This window comes from Diospyros lotus, chromosome 2 (genome assembly GCF_014633365.1).
Source record: "Diospyros lotus cultivar Yz01 chromosome 2, ASM1463336v1, whole genome shotgun sequence".
NCBI lineage: Eukaryota > Viridiplantae > Streptophyta > Magnoliopsida > Ericales > Ebenaceae > Diospyros > Diospyros lotus.
The window spans coordinates 17,177,218-17,197,386 of record NC_068339.1 but is presented as its reverse complement, the minus strand read 5'-3'; the positions used below and the strand labels follow the sequence as shown (position 1 = coordinate 17,197,386).

The 20,169-nt window shown below is 37.8% G+C and overlaps 1 protein-coding gene and 1 pseudogene across 1 annotated transcript; one reads left to right on the top strand and one right to left on the bottom strand.

The window, feature by feature from the left end:
• Positions 1-323: 323 nt before the first annotated feature.
• LOC127794334 (MACPF domain-containing protein CAD1) lies at positions 324-19,231 on the top strand. Its single transcript, XM_052325345.1, has 6 exons — positions 324-875; positions 15,603-15,841; positions 16,422-16,614; positions 16,813-16,996; positions 17,839-17,993; positions 18,358-19,231. Exons 1-6 carry the CDS (start codon positions 576-578, stop codon positions 18,985-18,987), a joined length of 1,701 nt encoding a protein of 566 aa, XP_052181305.1. The 5' UTR covers positions 324-575; the 3' UTR covers positions 18,988-19,231.
• On the bottom strand, positions 12,345-13,882 carry LOC127794006 (MOB kinase activator-like 1B; annotated as a pseudogene).
• Positions 19,232-20,169: the final 938 nt, after the last annotated feature.

Genomic DNA, 20,169 nt, shown 5'->3' with positions numbered 1-20,169 from the left:
AAAATTTGGGTGACCATTAAGTAGAATTTAAGAAAAAAAAAAAAAAAACTTGTGATAGCAAGAGTGTTAAGAGTAGAAGTTACTACAATGGCCGATAAGCCGGTATTTAAGATGGTTGAATAAAAAACATGAAAGCATATTTAGAAGAAGTCCAAAATATCATCCTTGGTGGGGAGACGACCATAATTTTATAATAGAGTTACTTATTGGTTTCCTTTTCCCCTTGGAATTCAATGCATCTAACCTCAATCCCCAGTCTCACCCGCTAACGAGAGAGACAGAGAGATTAGTTTTGGTTTTAAGGATCTTAAGGAGACCAGTCAACTGGGATCCTGGACGCACGAAGACAACGCGTCGATTGCCATTATTACAGTCAAAAGCAAAGCCAGCCAGCCAGCCAGCCTGCCTTGGATGAACAAACAACCACCTAATTTCAAAGTCCAACCTTTGCCCCACTACCAACCACAAAACTCAAACCAAATCAAACCACTCCAACGCACAACAACATTGTATATCTTCCTATTGAAGAATCATTGTTGAAAGCATATAGCTCTCCAAATCCGCCTCTCTTGTCCATGAAGGGTGCTTCCATGGAAGAAGACCCATCAGCAAGGGAGAGCTCCGTCTCCGATGCTCTCTACACCACTCTCTGCAACTCAATCCAAGCCCTGGGCCGCGGCTTTGATATCACCTCCGATATCAGACTTCTGTACTGTAAAGGGGCTCCGGGGTCTCGCTTGATTTACCTCGATGAAGAGCGGACGAAGGATCTCCAAGTTTCTGACGGCCTCGTTGTTCCAAATGTCTCTGTTGATATCGAGTGTTCTAGAGAGAAGAGGGGCATTGTCTCCAACTCTGTTTGTAGCTTCCATGAGGTCAGTTAGTTCCCGATCTATTCGGCTCCTGGGTTTTTGTTTTCATCGGTTTGATTCAGTTTTGGGTCTTTAGTTCATGATTTGCTGGGATTTGGGATTTTTTTTTTTGTTTCTGGGTTTTGATGCTCTTGATTTGGTTAGGGTTTGGCCCTGAAAGTAGTTTTGAGTGTGTTTCCAGATTAGGACACAGGTTTTTGACTGCCATTGAAGCCCTCCTTTTTGCAACTGTTTTTTCATTTTCCTGGGACTAGGTCTAGGGAGTTGGTACGATTTTGTTTATTTTTTTTTTCGTTTTTATCATCATCTTTCTATTGGTCTCGATTAAGAATTATGTAACAGTCTTCGTCATGAATTGTATTATTTTTTCTCTGGTAAGATTATACCACTTGGGACCCAGCGGGGGAGCGATTGAGGTTCATAAGACTTGAATTTTAGGCCTCGGCCTCACCAGCCTGCCACCAGACTACGACTCCTCATGAATTGTACTATTAAAAGGTTACCGAATATGTAACATTTTAAGAACCTAACTGCATTTTGATGGGCTCTGTGCTGAATATCTCAAATGTCCAGAAGTTCTAGTGGGATTATTTATATGGGGTTACTGAGAGAGATGGGATGACTGACCATTGAATTGGGTTGCATCCTTTGTGCTATGTCTGGAACTAAGATCTTGTGGAAGGGAAGGGAAATGATCTATGTTTGCATATGCAAGTATACAAGTAACTTCATTTTTCTTTTGGTTGAGAAGACCTAGACCAAACATAGCCTTGGGAAAGCCTGAGAGGGGTTATGATGGGCAGAAATTGACATCCTCAATAGGGGCTGTTGTAGTCTTTGCTGACATGTTAACTCACTGGTCCATTTAAGACTACTATTCTTGCTGTTGTTGAAATTGAGAAACTTCATGGTAAGATGTGGGTGGAGAGAAAGGTTATTACTGTTGGGGTTATTTCTGCTTTTCTAAGTAGATACATTCATGAGGCTTTGCCAACTTAAGAGCATGGTGTCATGCCCCAACTTATTCCCATGCTAGGATGTGTGACACCTTGCTGATGTCACTTGATTGGATAAGGCTAGGTCAGCCTTTCGCACACTTGCACAACCGACTTGGAGAATGAAGGAACAGCCAAACCACAATTCTACAGAGAGAAACACTCTTAGAGAGAGAAGCTCTCAACTAGGATCCAAAGAAGACTCTTTACTAGAATTTCTAGATGATTGCAAATGAGAAGGGTGGAAGTATTTATAGACATCCACCTTACACTCTAGAACAATCTACTATTAATGACTCTAGAATATTTTACTACTTACTAACCAACTATTACATAACTCTTCACATTATTAGACTCTTCTACAAGAGATTAGAACACTCTAGAACATATATTATAGAAGACACAAGAATACAAAAGGACTTACTATAATACTTTAGAATAATCTGGAATAGTCTAGAATAGTCCAAAGTCTTCTAGCCACCCCTAGAATCCTTTGGGACCATCTAGAGCCTTCTTGGTAAATATTGGTTGCACCATGTCTGCATCATCTCCTAGCAGCTCCCAGGCTTTGTTCACACCGCTTAGCCAATATGCCTGTCATGCACATTCTGGCAAGACATGGGGCCATGTTTGGGCCATGCCTGGGCCACAGTTTGTGCACAGTGGCTTCCCATTTGCTTCACCCATGCATGCCATTGTGGCCTGCTTGCCATCCTTCTTTGACATTTGCCCATTACAGCTCCAATCTCTTGTTAAGCCTCCTTGCTATCTTTGGTTGCACCCCAACAAGCTCCTCAAGGCATTGCCATGCCTTGTCCCTATCATGGCTAGCCCCTTTGCCCCAAGGTGGCTCCCAACACTCGTCACATGGCCTGTTCATTTTGTGCAACACCCTAATGCGCTTGGCTCGCCCTTGATCGTCCTTGATCTCTCCAGGGCTCTCTTGCCCCATCAACTTGCTCCAGTTGATCTTCACCTTGCTCAACACATGGGCTTCCTCCCTTGGCTTGATCCCTCAATCCTTGCCTTTCCCAACACAGCCCTCTCCTCGTGGCTTGGTATGCTTGATCCCCACCTTGCCCTAACACATGGGTTCCTCTTGGCTTGATCCTTCCTTCGCAATTTGAGCCCAGCACATAGGCCAACTCCCATTGTGGCTTGATCATCCTTTTGCCAACTTGGCCTTGCACCTAGGCTAGCTCCCATCTCAGCCTGATCAACACCATCTTGGCCCCACCAAACACAATCAAAGGCATAAAAAATATTAGCAGGTGACAGCGGGCTAAGATCCTAAGGTGGTTTGGAGATTTTTAATAGGCAAGGTGATCATGGTACTTGCCATGACTAATCAGTTTTTATTCGTTTTTTTACATATAGAAGAAAACTCACAGTTAGATGACAATCAACACAAAATTACTTTACTGCTTTTACCTTTCATGATAAATTGGCTAAACTAAGGAAAAACAGACATTGAAATATATATTTATTGACCAATTGGAATTGCCTCCTGGAATCTATAGTTGTCTCAAGAGGTCCAATATTATATCTTTTGAATAACACTCAAGAAGAGTTTATGAAAGTTGAATATTTTTGCATGGATGTAAAACCGTTATTTGACATTCTAGAAAAGCATTTTGAAATTGATTTACTGAAAACAAAGTTTTAAATTCGTTTGATTTATTTCATCTTTTATTTTTTTTTTTCTAGAAAAAAAGATGAAAATGGGTATTTTAGATCTTTTGCACAATCCATATATTTGAGCTTGATCTTGAATTTAATTGAATAGGTGTATGTAGGGAGAATTCACTTTGAAGCAATTACTGCCAAGAGACACATGTTGTAATAGTTTATTTCACAACTGATCAATCAATTTAAAAAAGACTTAAGTTCTTAGGATTTATCAATGCGTAATGTTGCACCAATACCCAGCCAAAGGGGCATTGCTGTACCAATAAAAAAAGATGGTTATTGTTATTGTTATTGTTAATATTCCTGTGGGTATTGGAACCATTAAAAGAAGGCCCAATAATTTATTGGGTGCTGTCTGAAGTGTTTGAAATATGGTAAGGTAAAGAAATACCATTCTGGTAAATTTTCCGAAGGGCTTGCAAATGGATCTGTTGGTTAACCATTCACTGATGGTTCTAGAACCTCTAAACCTATGTTACATGCAATGGTACTTAGAATTACTACTAGAAAAAATATAAAAGATCATTGGGCCATCCTGGTTCTCCATAACAATTATGTCCCATTTAGCTGATTTAGTTCTTAATGCAGGATAATTCAAGTACTTTTTTTATGGATAGTTGAGTTCTTATAGTGCCCCATGAAAGAACCGAACTCGATAATTTTTCATTATTCAGCCCGTATAAGAATCAAAGGAACCTAAGATACATTACATACAAAATCTATGTCATGTACCTAGGGTTTAGCTTAGGGTTTGGATTGAAAATTGGGAGAATATGAGGGAAATAGGACCAAGAACAGAAAGGATTGGAGGGAGAATTGGACAGAGTGGGAGATAATGGACAAAATAGAGAAATGGAGAGATTAGAGAGAAATCAGAGGGATTGGGAGAGAGATCAGAGGGAAATTGAGAGAGAATTGATGAGAGAGAAATGAGAGAATTCAATTATCAATTCAAACATGCCTTCCCATCATCTAGCTGTGGCTTATATATAGCCTAACAGCCTCCCACATGCATCCATGTGCAGTACAACGATAAGCATAACTGCCTATAGCTAAGGACAAATATCTATAATAAAAAAGGAAAGAAAATTACAATTATTGCTCTAGTAAACCCTTGGGTCTTGACATTTCCCCCCACCTTAAAACATTTCTTGCTCCCAAGAAATGCCAAACCTCCACAACTTCCAATATGCTTTTTCCTTCTTTTCCACAGCTTGGATGGAAAAGTTTTGGAAAATCTCTGTATGCATAACAACTTTGTAGTAGCTCTCATGTACATCTTGACTGGAACACAACCAAAATCAATCACTTTCCGTTGGTCAAAGTGAGCAGCTGAACCCTGCAGATTGCTGTTCTCACCAACTTTTCCCATCATTGCTCCTTCGATGTTGGCTGTTTGGAGTCCAGAGGGATGACTAATTATGCTCATGACTTCCTTTAATAGCTCATCACCATCTAATAGAAGTAAGGAAAGCAGACACACATCCATAGCTGCAATTAATGTATTCTAGAAAAACCATTGGCCCTTCTCTACTGCAGAAATATCTGCAATAACCTGCAGATGCAACAATTGAGTAATGTAGACTCACTTTGGATACCCAAACAAAAAATGTCTAAGAGCAGCAAAACTAGGAGTTGCTGCAACATCAATTCCAATAATCACTCCATCCTTCATTATAGTAGACAAAAATCCTAATTGGTCAGCTAGAATGAGAACAAACAAAGCAGCAGGAGCTTTGTTCTCCATAGCAGAACTTTTGGCTCCTTTAAGCTATCTCCAATGCTATTCCCTATTATATTATAAACAATTCATTCTCTATTTTGATTTTACCTCGAAAACTATGCTTGCTCCAACCACACTCTCTATTTGACTCTCTATTTCATTTATTTATTAATAAACTTCAATTCTATTTACAAAATTAATAATCAAATACATAAATCAATAATCAAATATACAAAATAATTAGATACAAACATACACAAAATCAATAATCAAATACACACATACACAAAATCAATAATCTAATACACAAATCAATAACCAAATACACAATATCATTCATCCAATACACAAATAAATAAAAAAATCTCCAAAATCACAAACCCAAATTTGTGCAAGACGATTAATAGCAAGCCACGCAAGCACTCGCCGTCGCTTGTTCTACTCGTCGCTATGGTTGCCGCCATTGCTTCAACTAGTCGCCATCGCCACTAGCTCTGGTGGTTGCCCCTTGATTTCATCTTCCACTGCGCCTGCAACTTGTCTTCTCCGGATTTGCTGGTCGCCGCGTCTGCAACTTTTCTTCTCCAGCCAATTTCGTCTTCCTTGAGTTTGGTCGGCCTCTTCTAATGTTGATGGCTGTTGTGGGGGAAAGATGGTGAGAATGGCTTGGTAGATTTCGATCGCCATATCTAGTGATGGTTTTGCGTTTCACCAAATTTTTTATGAGCAGTGTTGGAGGTGGAAATTTGCATTTGGCTTGCTATATTTAGCTTGGCGAGCAGAATAGCAATCCTATTGGAGATATAGCCTTAGCTATTTCCCTTAGCTGAAACCTCGATAGAGATTTCTTTGTTGAAGCCATACTTTTAGACATCTCTAGAGTAGTGTTTTGCTTTACTGGCACAAAGTACCATAATCTTCCTTGAAAAATTGAATCGTCCAACTTGTACAAGACCTTGTTTCCAACCTTAAAGCTTGCTTTAGTTCTTTTCTGTAGCTGTCCTCCAATTACATGTTGTCCTCATACTTCCTTATCAAATCTACACACCTTTACAACGTTAGAAGATATTTCAACTGAGGATATATGTCCAATCATACCATTTCCAGTAATAGTAAGAGACTCAAATTTCTTTGCCAACCAAGAGTCAATCTGACATTGCTGCTCACCAACTGAAATTTGAACAAATAAAAAAGCAGAAAACTCTGTTCTCCCAAGTTATTTTCCGCTCATTGTTGTACACCCAAGATTTATCTTCCATAATTTTCTTCTCCAATGGTGTCCCAGTGTCCATCCCTGCAAATTCCCTTCTTGTTTGGACATACTGATTGCATAGGAAGGGATGAGAAAGTTCCGTAGGTTCCTTAATGGCTATAACATGGTCTCCATCATGACCTTCATCCCTAACATGATTTATAGCTAGATTATCTGATGAAACAATATCCCTGTCTGGACTATTAGATGCATGAAAGCCATCTTCATAGTAGTTCCCATCTCCAATCTGATTTATAGCCTGCATACCCATTGAATCACCAGTTTCCTGCAATTGTAAAATGTGATCCACACGGATTTCCTTGTCCAATCTCTTTTAATCTCTGAAATCTTGAATTACCATTGATTGGTTCACTTTCATTCATTCCTTCGGTTCTTGTAAATCATAATCTCGTGGAAGGTCTCCAGCACTAGCTTCCTCACCATTGACTAATTTTTTTGTCAGAACGTCCTGATCCCATGTCGGTAATTCAGCAACACCTTCTTCTTTTTGTTTACCGAAATATTCCAAAGGCTCACTCTCAACACTTTTCTCCTCCAAGAGTTCTTTGTTATGGTAATTCGATCCTGATGATTGATTGTCTGAATCAATCATCTTTTGATTAGAACTTTTGAGATGGTCATCTGAAACATCTCTTCCCGGCTTATCAAAGAATTCAGCAGGAATGCTGACCTAATACCTCTTAGATAGTATCATCGCAAACTCTTGCAGCTGCTCGCATAACATAGAGCATATTTCTTCACACATTTCGTGCATCACACTACTTGTTTTCTTGTGCATTTGACTGAACTTATTATCAAATTTCTTTTCCCATATTTCACGATTCTGGCCAAATTCCTCATGATTTCTGTTGTATCCAATTGAAACCGTAGCATTCTTCTACTGCAATTGAGTCTCCAATTGTTTCACATGTGTGCTATTAACCATGGTAGAAATCTTGCGAGCAGAACAAGTTGAAGGCCAAGGAACAAGAGCTCTGTACATCTTGAATTCAATACTTTATGTGACCTAATTGGTTATGGTCTGACGTAGTCTTAGAATTCGCCTGAAATTGACAATAATGAACAACTTAGATTGTTAACAATCAAGGAGCAGGAGAAGTCGGAGGAATCCGCCTCTGGAATTACTTTTCCTCTGCATTCACTTCACAATAGTCGCCTAAGATAAACGATTGCCTCGCAACAGTTAGCGACCTCCAATTCCCATCAAAATGAATCGCTAGGCATTAGATTCGATTCCACCTCCTGGCTTGCTTGCAACAATACTCTCCTATACTCGCCTCAAATGCAATTCAATAGACGAGGAGCACTCGCTCCTCTTTGCCTTTCCAATTCGAACAAAGTTATCCAGATTTCAAAGTCGAAATCAACCTCTTGTTTCCCCTTCTCACAACCTAGAATTCGATTGGAATCACCGTTTGTGGAATTCTCTTTACTGATTCGCTGCTATGAGTCATTGGACTTCTTATTGGAATCTCTTGAATCACTGTGCAATCAGTTTTGATAATGGATGAGGTTGCCTTCCATCCGAACTGCAGTAGCTGAAGTTCGTTGGTTCCGTTGTGGCTGAGAAAGCAACCTTTGATACCTTCAAAAACAGATTGGAAATGATCGCCTATCAGTAGCCAAGAATCACCATCTGAATTGGCTTCCAATGACTGATTTGCTTTGCTTGGAATCTGCCTTTGATTTCTTCAAAATGGAATCACACTATTGAATTTCTGAACTCACAGCCGAGGAACAACTGCTCTGATTGTGATCGCAGTAGAATCTATAGCCAAAATTCTTTTGGTTTGCTTCGGCTTCCACTTTTAGCCTTAGATATCAACCATCAATCACCCTTCATGAATCGAAATCAAATTCTGAGAGTCAATCATCTCCTGTACTCGAATTAAATTCCAAGTCTCTACTACTTCAAGTTGCTTTAGAATTCAAGCGACTCTGTCTGAATTGTTTCTGGAAGTCGCCTTGGTCAATTGTTAGAACTTCTGATTCTATTGAATTCATTGAACCATTGGAGTTCGCTATTCAATCAAATCACCGGAAACACCGTCGGAACCGCCTGGCCAAGTTGCCTTCAAGCCTTAACAATCTGGACCTTAATCATTGAAACTAATTTCACCTGCCTTCAAATCGAATTGAAACCACAACCAAGGATTGATTGCTCTGATACCAAATTGTTGTATCTAGGGTTTATCCTAGGGTTTGGATTGAAAATTGGGAGAATCTGAGAAATTAGGACCAAGAACAGAAAGGATTGGAGGGAGAATTGGACAGAAAGAGAGAGATAATGGACAAATAGAGAAAGGGAGAGATTAGAGAAAAATCAGAGGGATCGAGAGAGAGATTAGAGGGAAATTGAGAGAGAATTGATGAGAAAGAAATGAGAGTATTCAATTATTAATTCAAACATGCCTTCCCTCCTCTAGCTGTGGCTTATATATAGCCTAATAGTCTCCCACATGCACCCACGTGCATTACAACGATAAGAATAACTGTCTATAGCTAAGGACAAATATCTATAATAGAAAAGGAAAGAAAATTAGAATTACTGCTCTCGTAAACCCTTGGGTCCTTACAATCTACTTGATAGATATCCACACAAGGAGATTATTTGAATGGTTTTGCACAATAAACATTTTACCAAATTTCTTTTTCTAGAGTTGCAATTATCTATTGCAAAGAATTCTATTGTTATTATAAGTAAATACTCAATAACTAATTAGGCTTACTAAGCTGATCATGATATGATCAAGTGCTTTTAGGGTCATATCAGACCTTGCAATTGATACTTATCTCCCTAATATTTCAAAACTTTTTGCATACTTAAAGGGTTTCCTTGTTACTAAATACTAATGTAGTCTGGTCTTTGTTCTCCAATAGATCCAGTGGTTCACTTCAATAGTATGGTAGATTTTTGTCATCGCATAGGAAATGAATGCGTTTCCATACCATCCAATTTAAATAAGTGAAATAGAGATAATTATGAGTACTTTTTATCAGTTTCACTTACTCTTCTGGATCTTATGGAGCCTGCTTATGGACAACATGATTTGGATCTGGTAATAGAAAGGATTCTCTTCAAATGACTCAGCCTATCCACTGTAGGTTACTTACACAGTGGTTGGAACAAAGACACATTTGGTTGTTAATCTCAATGTGGCAGACAGATAAGGGCATGTATCTGCAGGATCAATCAAGAGTTCAAGTCATACATCCCACAATCCAATTTCTCTTCGGATAATTTCCTTCAACTATTCATGCCAAATATCTTCTATTTGCCTAGTTGAAGAACTATAGGGCAAAACATGTGGGTGAGGATGTCTGATGGGTTGTCCTCAGTTTCTGCTGATTATCCTTGGCTCAATCATAGTTGCCTCTCTCTCCCCTTTTTCTTTTGATTGTCAAGGAAAATGCTCTGTTAAGGATTTTTAACGTGCCATTTCTTTGTTTCAGCCTTGAAACTGGCACTTTCCTAGCATTATATTCTTTTTTTATGATCCATAGACATACTGAAATTGTTCTCCCATTTCAAGCCCTCACTATAATCCCTTGTCTTCAAGCTTGAGCTAGACCCTCAAGTCCATCCCAAGGTTAAAGTATTTACAAGTATAAAGAAGACAATGAAAGGGCCTTCTCTTGAGAACAAGACTGCTTAAAGCTGTTTAATTATGGGCGATCCTGGAGGCAGATATGGTTAATGATCAGTTATTATATTGTTTGCTTGCTTGATTTGGCAGAAACTGTCCTGAGCAGCTGGAAGTTTGTGCTTAGTTTTATGTTATTTTGATATTTAATTGGCACTCTGAGAACATTGTTTGTGTACTTTTGGGTGTGCAATTCATGATACTACTTTTATAGTTCGAGAAAGGGGTTCCAGGAATTCGTTTTCTGTTCTTCTTCTTCATCTTTGAATTTTCTGATTAATGGAGAATTTTCTGAAACAATCTTCATACACACTCTTAGTAATTGGAGCATTTTCTTTGTAGCATTTCTTGAATGACACCCTTTTTTTAATTTTGGTTTGGACAGATGAATGATACATCCATCTTTTGCAGTCAATCATCTTTGACTGTTAATTTCATCTTTGATACATGAATGATGTTTTGAAATACCTTGGCTTCTATCCTCTTTATCTTTAGGCAGCTGTACACTAGCAGTGCGGGGTTTTTGTTTGAGTTCACAGTCTTATAGGTTTAGTATTTCTTTTCCTACTACACCATATTAGTCTTCTCATAAACATATAAGTCAAGGAAATTGAATTGGTATGATGAATAGATCTTGGGGATCTAATATTTGGTGCTTGACTTGATGCAGAACCAAGAGAACAAGAACAAACTAAAAAAAACTAAACTCAAATCAATTCTCAAACCAATACCAATAATCAAGGCTGTTTAATAATAAATCTCTAAAGGATTTATATAGACTATACATCCTACCTAATTAGGAAACATGTCAAAGATCAAAATGCTATCCTAATTAGAATTCTAAATCTTGGAAATATAATCTTTCCAAAACTATAGAAATATCCCTGTTCAGTTGTGGAGAACATTTTCTAATTTTCAACTCCCATTTTACAACTAAATATGCTCTTAACATTTCATGTTTCAAAAAGCAATAACATTCATTTCTAGAAAATTAAGAAAACATCTTTTTTTTTTTGAAGTTTTCCAATTTGTAGTATAAAGTTGAAAAATTAGAAAATTGAGTTTTTTATTTTCTTTGTTGGCAATTCGATCATTCAATATAAAATTGGAGTTGAAAAATTAGAAAAAGTTTTCTGAAACTGAAGAGACCCTAATCTTTCAATAACTACATAGGAAAGAACAAACAAATAACAAAATATGTTACTTTATAGAAAAAATATTTTTCTAGAATAATCTCTTCTAAAATATTTCCTTTCATGTCCTACATCATTCTTCCTTGGTGTCAGCTCCCGGGGACCTGACTTGGAATTCCTTTGTCCAGTGGACTGTTCGAAGGAGAAAGAATGAAGATAGGGAGAGAAATTTAGGGAGGAAGAGAGAACAGAGAGAGAGAGAATGTCAGAATTCTGTTAGAATATTTCATACCCATCCGTGGCAAGGATCAGCCAAATATATAGCTGGATTCCTTGCCCATGTGCAGCTAACCGCTTACAGCTAGGGAATGTACAACCTGCCTAAGCAGCAACAAACTTGTACCCCCCTTACAGCATACTCTACCGCCTATACTGCTAATAGCTATTTCTCCCTTCCTATTACATTTAATTACTCTATCTCCCCCTCCTTGCTACGTGGATCATGACTCTTGTCTGGAAAAAACTCAGCTTTGACTAGTTGGATTGTGAGTGCTGCCACTCGCAGAGCCTAGGATCCAAGACTTGAAGATCTTCCTGAATAATCCATGTAGCATCAGATTCAGACGATCCTTCTACTTGACTAGGAAGCTGTGATAATCTCTATGAAATGGAGCAATCTCATCATCGAGCACAAGATCTGTCACATCCTTTTGTTGCTGTAGGTGTGGGGCACAAGGAACATGGTGACTTATAGGAACACTGGTAGGCAACATAGGAGGCTCGAATGTGCCTCGGTAAGGTGATAAATCTTCCATGTATGAAAACAAAACCAATATTCATATTATTAAGTAAATCAAGTTAATAAGAATTAGGTCCATGTTTACAAATGATGGAAAATGAGCCACTAGCTCAAGCATGTAATTTAGGGAAACACTCAGGTTGAGTGATGGCAGAGTCATCTTCTTTAAATTTCCTAGCCCTTTGATGCACATCAACTTCTTATGATCAGCATTACTTATTCAAGTTGATTCTCCACTCTGAATAGACCAACATGGTTTAGCAAGGGACAATGATAAGAGTCCATAACCTCTTGAAGTGGATCCAGCTTCTTGTCAATAAGCCCAAATTCAAAGGTAAAATAGTATGAAGTGCTTGAAGCAGGTATTTAGATGGGCCTCCACTTTTTCACTCTCAATCTTCTGGAAGTGAGAATGGTAAATATGAGCATAGACACTGAACAGGCGTTTGAATATGGGTTTTACAACTTCCCTGAAGTTGGGAGGAAAAGAAGCAGGCCTTTGAGGAAATATAGATACTTCATTCAATTGAGATTTGATCCAGTCCATCAAATGTTCAACATATTTTGGAGCCGAAACTTCAATTGGTTTCTTGATTTGCACACCATTTGCCCATCTATACTTGTATTTGGGGCCTGCATTTATTGTAGAACAGTTTTCTGGAGTGCAGACCTCTGTGAGGGTACCACAGAGCAAATTCACCTGATCGAAGAAGTCCACAGTGTTGGCAGCCAGCCCTTCATTTAGGGCTGTAAATGGGCAGGATCTGGATCAGAACTGCTTGATCCAGACTTGAGTACCGATTAGGATTTGGGGACCAAGTACCAATCCGTTTATCTGATGTGTCCTGATATCTAGATCCATCTCTGGAACTGCTAGACCCTATTAACAGCTGCTGATAATATGCAATTCAATTTGAAATCAAGTACAAATCCAAACTCACAGAAACCATATGTAGAAAACATAAATGCAAATAATAGAAATCCAACAAATATAAAATATATCTAACAAAACATCAAGAACATACTGAGAGCTGAGAAAGCTGTGAGAATCTAGGAGTTGAGAGGTGAGAGTTTGAGATCAACTGAGGCAAAGAGGTGAAGAGATTGAGATTCACGATTCGTGAGAGGCAAAGAGGTGGATAGATTGAGAGAGGCAGGTGGATTGTAAGCACAGACAGCAACGAAGCTTCAAGATCAAGGGTTGGGAGTGGTGGTGTGAGTTTGTTGTTAGCTGTTGGAAAGAGAGATCGAGACATTTGGGGTTGGGGCTGGGGTTTCTAGAATGTGTGTGTGTGAAGTTACTGAAGTAGTGGAAATGAGTGTAACTTCATGTGTGGCTAGTATTCTTAATGAAATTAGTTAATTATCTTTTTATATTATCTATTATATATTATGTATAATATATCATAAATAAAATATTTAATTTTAAATGGGTCCGGTACTGAGTAATTGGCTTGGAGCTAACAGATCCATATCTGGTCCGTTAATATAATCTAATCAGAATGGATTTGGATCCGGAGTAATTGGATTTGCAAATAATACCAGACCTGACCAAATGGGTCGGACCCAGGCCAGGTCCAGACTGTTTGCAGCCCTTCATTAAGATCCTCCCCAGGATGAAGTCTTATTACTTCCCTCAGGTTTCCACTGCCTAAAGTTTCATCAATTTGCTTCCTTAGCTGTGCCCTTTACTTCCTGAAGATGCACTTTTCTTTGGCTGAAATGCCCTTCCTACTCAAATTGAAGAGACTCATGGCTTGAATGAAGGGAGAGGGAGAATTATAGCATAGGGTGAATGTTTCAGATTGGGGATGACGAACAATGGAACTATTTCAATTAGACGCCACTGCTTGACTTTCTGATCAGAGTTGCTTTACATGGAAATGTTGCTGAAGGCAGAGAACATCTCTGGAATTTGATTTCATTCCCAAATTGAACTCTGATTCCCAACCTCAGCAATTGACTCTTTTCTGATTGACGGAGTTACAAATTGCACTGACAACTAATAATGCAAGCAAGATGACAAATATTTCTAGCTGGATTCTACTTTTGCAATTCCTTCCTCCCAAAGATACCATATTCGCCTCCAAAACACCAATTTCCAGTGCACCTATTACTTATTGTCATTTTTTGCCAACAACCCCCTCCCCCCAAGAAAAAGCTGAGCAAGTAATGTTGCAGGTTCATATTCTTGCTCGATTACTATAGCTTGAATGAATTTTGGGTTCTTGTGTTGATTAGCTGTTTATTACCCTGATACCAATTGATGTATAACCAAGAGAAGAACAAGAACAAACTAAAAAAACTAAACTCAAATCAATTCTCAAATTCAATATCAATAATCAAGGTTGCTTTGTAATACATCTCAAAAGGATTTATATATACTATAATTCCTACCTAATTAGGAAACATATCAAAGATCAACACCCTATCCTATTTATAATCCTAAGTCATTGAAATATAATTTTCCCAACTCAATATAGGAAAGAAATAAAATATGATAATTTTATCATGCTTTGTTTCTTTCCTATGTAGTATTTTACCCAAAAACAAAAAAAAAGGTGAGAAATCTTAGGCAAACATGGGAAATAATGACCTTATAGAAGATATGACCATGGATAGAGACGACTAAAGAGCTAGAATCTTTGAAGCTGACCCACCTGGTAGGATTAAGACTTGTGATGATGAGATACCATTCTTACTAGGAAACTTAAAAAGGGTGTGGAAACCCTTCCATTGAAGCACATTTTCGGTAGGGGTACAAAATTTTAATAAAACTTTTCAGAAACATTTAGGATATCCTTGAGATACCAAAGAGAAACTCGAAAATAAAAAAAAGAAAAGAAAAGGAAAAGAACCTTAACGACAGCCTATATGAGACTTTGAGAGAATTGTTTGGAACTTGGATATGTTCATTTTATTTTCTGTAAGTTTTAATAAAATATTTATTACAGTTTATTAAAATATTCATTATATTATTGTTATAAATTCTTAAGAAGATCCCTTAAAGTTTTGTTTTGACATTGGGAAAGGTCTTTCATTTTTATAAGGTTCATATTAACTATCTTATTTGATTCTCAATTGTTTCTTATTTCTGTATTTCCCCTCTACTTTTTGATTGTATTTCCCGCTTCTGTTTGCTAAATCTATTTCTGCTTTGCTCTTTGGTAATCACATCATAGAATTCTCCTGATGAATGAGAGTGTATGGCCTGTCATGGTTAAGTGATCCTTGAACTGACTTACATGGACAGGTTCAGGTAAACTGGAAGACAGAAAATTTAAGGATTGAGTCACATGTTATATATGCAACCATACTCCTGTTTGCTGATTCTTGATTTGTTGATATCCATCTTTTACCTTTGAAGTATGATATGCCTCTATGTTCAGTTTCTCCCGATTCTAGGAAAGAACATTGAAATTTACTCTAGTTATCAGTATTTGTTTCTAATATAATTCATGCATGAGATTTCAGATGGCTAAATTCTACAATGAGAAGGTAGGTCTTTCAGGACATATTCCGCTTGGAGGCTTTAATGCCATGTTCAATTTCACTGGTTGCTGGCAACTTGATGCAGCGGCTACAAAATCTCTTGCGATGATTGGACATGTCATCCCCCTATACAAAGTTAAGTTAGTGAACACAGATTTAAAATTGACCGAGGAAATCAAACGTGCGGTTCCTTACTCTTGGGATCCTGCATCCTTAGCAAGGTAAACAATTGACCAAACTCTGCTTTCAGTACTTAACTAGGTGATTCTAGCTCTGTGACAAGATCCCATCCTGAACAAAATTATACATGCGTATGCCTATTTATGATCATCTACATCAGAACCTTGTGGCTTGTCCTTTGGAAGTGGTTACATGTTTAATACGTTTCTCAATTGCCTTTTGATATGTGAATACAATAGCTCTCGAGAGGGGAAAGAATCCAATAAAGTAGTGCACTAGTGCTAACTTTTAACTTTAGAGTCCATGGTTCGTAGGTGATCTAGACCCTCCACATCTTCTCAGTATTGATCTGTCCAAGCCCCCTATTTATTTCTGCACTCCTAGTGAAAACCACTCTTAAAAGGAAAAATCAATTCTGAAATCAACTGTGTTACCATTTGAAGATGGATTTAACTTGTATCCTCTCCTCTGCTGATACTGGAAATTTTTGCAAGTACCTGTGGATTTCCACTCAAATTAGAAGTACAAGAAATTTGATCACTCAAAGACCAATCATTTTCTGGTCTCTATTTTCCACTTGAACAGATCTAAGTCATATGGCTTGTAATTTCCTTTTTTCAGCTTTATTGAAAATTATGGCACCCATATTGTCACTTCTGCAACAATTGGTGGAAGAGATGTGGTTTATGTCAGGCAGCACCGGTCATCTCCTTTGTCAGTGGCAGACATTGAGAATTATGTGAAAGACATTGCAGATCAGAGGTTCTCAGACCTGAAAAACCAGTCTGCTGCTCCACTAAAATACAAGGATAAGGTCAGTCTGGCATTTTGATCTGTTATACCCTATTTCAACCTGGAAAATTTTGTAACAATGTAGGTCCCTGATCAATCTGAAAATTAGTATATATAAAGCATCTTCCTTCTCATACATATCCCTATTTCTCCTGACAATATTTCTGTTGGAGGAAAGGCGGGCGGTTAAAAGTCTGAAAACTCTGGGATGTTGATCCAGGATGTTACGGTCATTTTTAGAAGAAGAGGAGGTGATGATCTTGAGCAGAGCCACGGAAAGTGGGCAGAGACCGTACAAACAGCACCAGATGTGGTTAACATGACATATGCTCCGATTGTTTCTCTTCTTGAAGGGGTTCCTGGAATAAAGTATTTGACGCGTGCAATTGAGTTGTACTTGGAGTGTAAGATCTCACACTTTACTGTTTTACTGATTTGAGGGGTAGACCTCATTTATCATCCATTAATCCCCATTGCAACTGATGATCTTAGAAGATGAAATTTTCCCATTCTTTTCTAATCCCTGCTAATTGAGTGAGAATAGTTAGATGATCAGCCGTTATGTTCCAGAAAGACCTATCCCACACCAAAATTGATGTCAGGAGGAATAGTTTCATAGGAGAAAACAGAAAAAAAAACTCTTCTGCTTGCTATATCCTTCTAAAATCAATTGTACCTGACTGGACTAATTTATGAACCATGTCATTCAAAAATAGTCTATATATAGCCCCAAATGCCATGAATTCTCTTTTGATCTGCTATCCTAGAAAATTTTTAGCTTTATTTGTGTATTATTATTTCTATTCTAAAGATAATTCATTTAAATAGATAACGGAAATCTAGAACATAGATTCAAGGGTATCTGGTATTCAGAAATTATGTATTTGTTTGCATTGAGCAGGATAATACCTGGCCGTGTTCCTTTTTGACTGAAAATTGACTAGATTTTAGTTATTATGGACACAAAAAACTTATCTCGTAAGGTCCATGGTTTGCTGGTTTTATTATTGCCTTTGGTGCTTAGTTTATTTTTTTGAAGTCAATCAGAATGACCAAGTTTTGAGATATGTAATATCCCAAACACTAATCACATCCTAGTTTTTTTTCTTTTGGCTGTGAATCACGTCTTAGTTTTATTTAGGAGCACATTCAATATTTCTTGTTTTGAAACTTTTCACATACATTTGACATACTTCCTTCTTTTTTGATATACCATATCTGATTGTCTATTATTTATTTTTTTCAGACAAGCCCCCAATTGAAGATCTGCAGTATTTCTTGGACTTCCAAATTACTCGAGTTTGGGCTCCAGAACAGAGTAACATTCAAAGAAAGGAGCCCGTTTGCCCATCCCTTCAGTTCAGTTTGATGGGTCCCAAGCTTTATATAAGTCCAGATCAGGTAACTACATGGTACCCTTTACCTCTGTTGTGTGTGATATCTGATTATGAGTTAGAATCTCAAAAAGATATTTAATGTATCTGCAAGGGAACTGCATATTTCTAAATTGTGATATATCTTTTGTTTCTGGAGTCATTACTGTCTAGTGCTGATAGAAATTGAACCAAAAAGGGGAAAAGAAGGAAAGATTATTAGTTTGCTTGATAATCCGTAATTAGGTAAGTTTGAACAGTTCATCTGTAATTCATAGCAACTTGTTGCCTTTCCTATCAGAACACAGAACTGTAAATATGTAATGACAATTTGTGTATCAGATCAAAATTCTTTTATATTTCTATGTCAAAATGGGCTTGTGATACTGCAGGTAACAGTTGGGCGTAAGCCAGTTACTGGGCTTAGACTCAGGCTAGAAGGCAGTAAGCAAAACCGGCTTGCTATCCATTTGCAGCACCTGGTGTCTCTTCCAAAGATTCTTCAACCTCACTGGGACGTGCACATGGCCATAGGTGCACCCAAGTGGCAAGGTCCCGAGGAACAGGATAGTCGTTGGTTTGAGCCGATAAAGTGGAAGAACTTCTCCCATGTTAGCACTGCGCCCATTGAACACACGGAGACATGCATTGGAGATCTGTCTGGTGTACACATTGTGACGGGGGCTCAACTTGGCGTTTGGGATTTTGGTGCAAAGAGTGTACTACACCTTAAACTACTCTTCTCCAAGGTACCGGGATGCACAATAAGGCGATCTGTATGGGACCACAGCCCATCCAATGCATACACTAGTGCTTCTACGTCACTTTCAAATGAGAACTCTGATGATAAACGAGGAGACAGTTCAGGCCACTCGAGCAAACTGGCAAAAATCGTGGACATGACCGAAATGTCGAAGGGACCGCAGGATGTTCCAGGTCATTGGTTGGTTACCGGAGCAAAGCTTGGGGTAGATAAAGGGAAGATTGTGTTACGAGTGAAGTATTCCCTGTTGAACTATTGATAGAGACGGCTTCTTTTATGGCTTTCCTACTAGGCTCTCCCTAGAACCTATAGTCACATTCTTTTTGCACAGATATCATTCTATGTTCTGTACATTAGTTCCGTTGCTACTGTTATATTCTTTCAGATTGGTTTCTTTGATTTGTTTTCCACGTTTTAGTTGGTAAGATATGCTCAGTTCTTCAGCCGTGATGTAATGGAGTGTGTAGCCATGTTATTGAAATTAGTGGATGGTCTTCTTTTAACTCTCTCTCTCTCTCTCTCTCTCTCTCTCTCTCTCTCTCTATGTATATATATATATATATATATTGTTCCTGAACTCGGCCTGACCCTGTTTGTTGTATTATGCTAAATGGTAAATGCTGCATCAAAGCATTTGAAAGCACAATATGGTTTTTTATGAGTAGGTGAGTTAGCATTAGTAATGTTTTGTGATCGAAAGATCAATGGTTTGACTTATAGAAAGTCTTTCGTAAATAATTAACAGAAGGTTAAGTACGATATTTCACTTTTCTTTGCTTTTTTCATTTTTTTTTTATTTTTTGTTATGGATGAGAATTCTTATTTGTTACTTTTTAGATGTGCAATAAATAAATCTAAAGGTATGCAATGACATATGAGTTATGCTCACTTGGTAGACACAAAAATTTGTATATGAGTTCGTTTTCAGTTACATTTAAACCATAATTATAGAGAAAGTCATTATATTCTCTTATTATTAAGCAAAGTTTTAAATAAAGATTAATTACCTTTCTTTCTTTGAACGTGGCAGAGAAAGTGCACTTAACATATAAACATCTTTGGAAAATACACTTAACATATAAACAAATTTGAAACAGCTTCCATTCAAAATCTGGCATTGTCCTTCAAATCTAGGAAAGTATTCACAACATGAACAAGAAAACAGAATCACGCTTTCTAACCTGGAAAAAGAGAAAAAATAAGAATTCTGCACTTTAAACACTAGTGTAGGGGAAAAAGAATTTTCAGCCGGCTGTTGGAGTACACCGAGATCCGCCATTGTTAATGGCGATAAAACCTAGTTTGGAAAGGCGACAAGAAGAATTCCAATATGGGGGATCTCTTGATGCTTGTTTCCTGTGACCTAGTGAACTGGCAATATAATTAAAGTGAAGTGATTGTCATATTCGTTTCTTTTTTTAACTAAATAACAACAGCCATC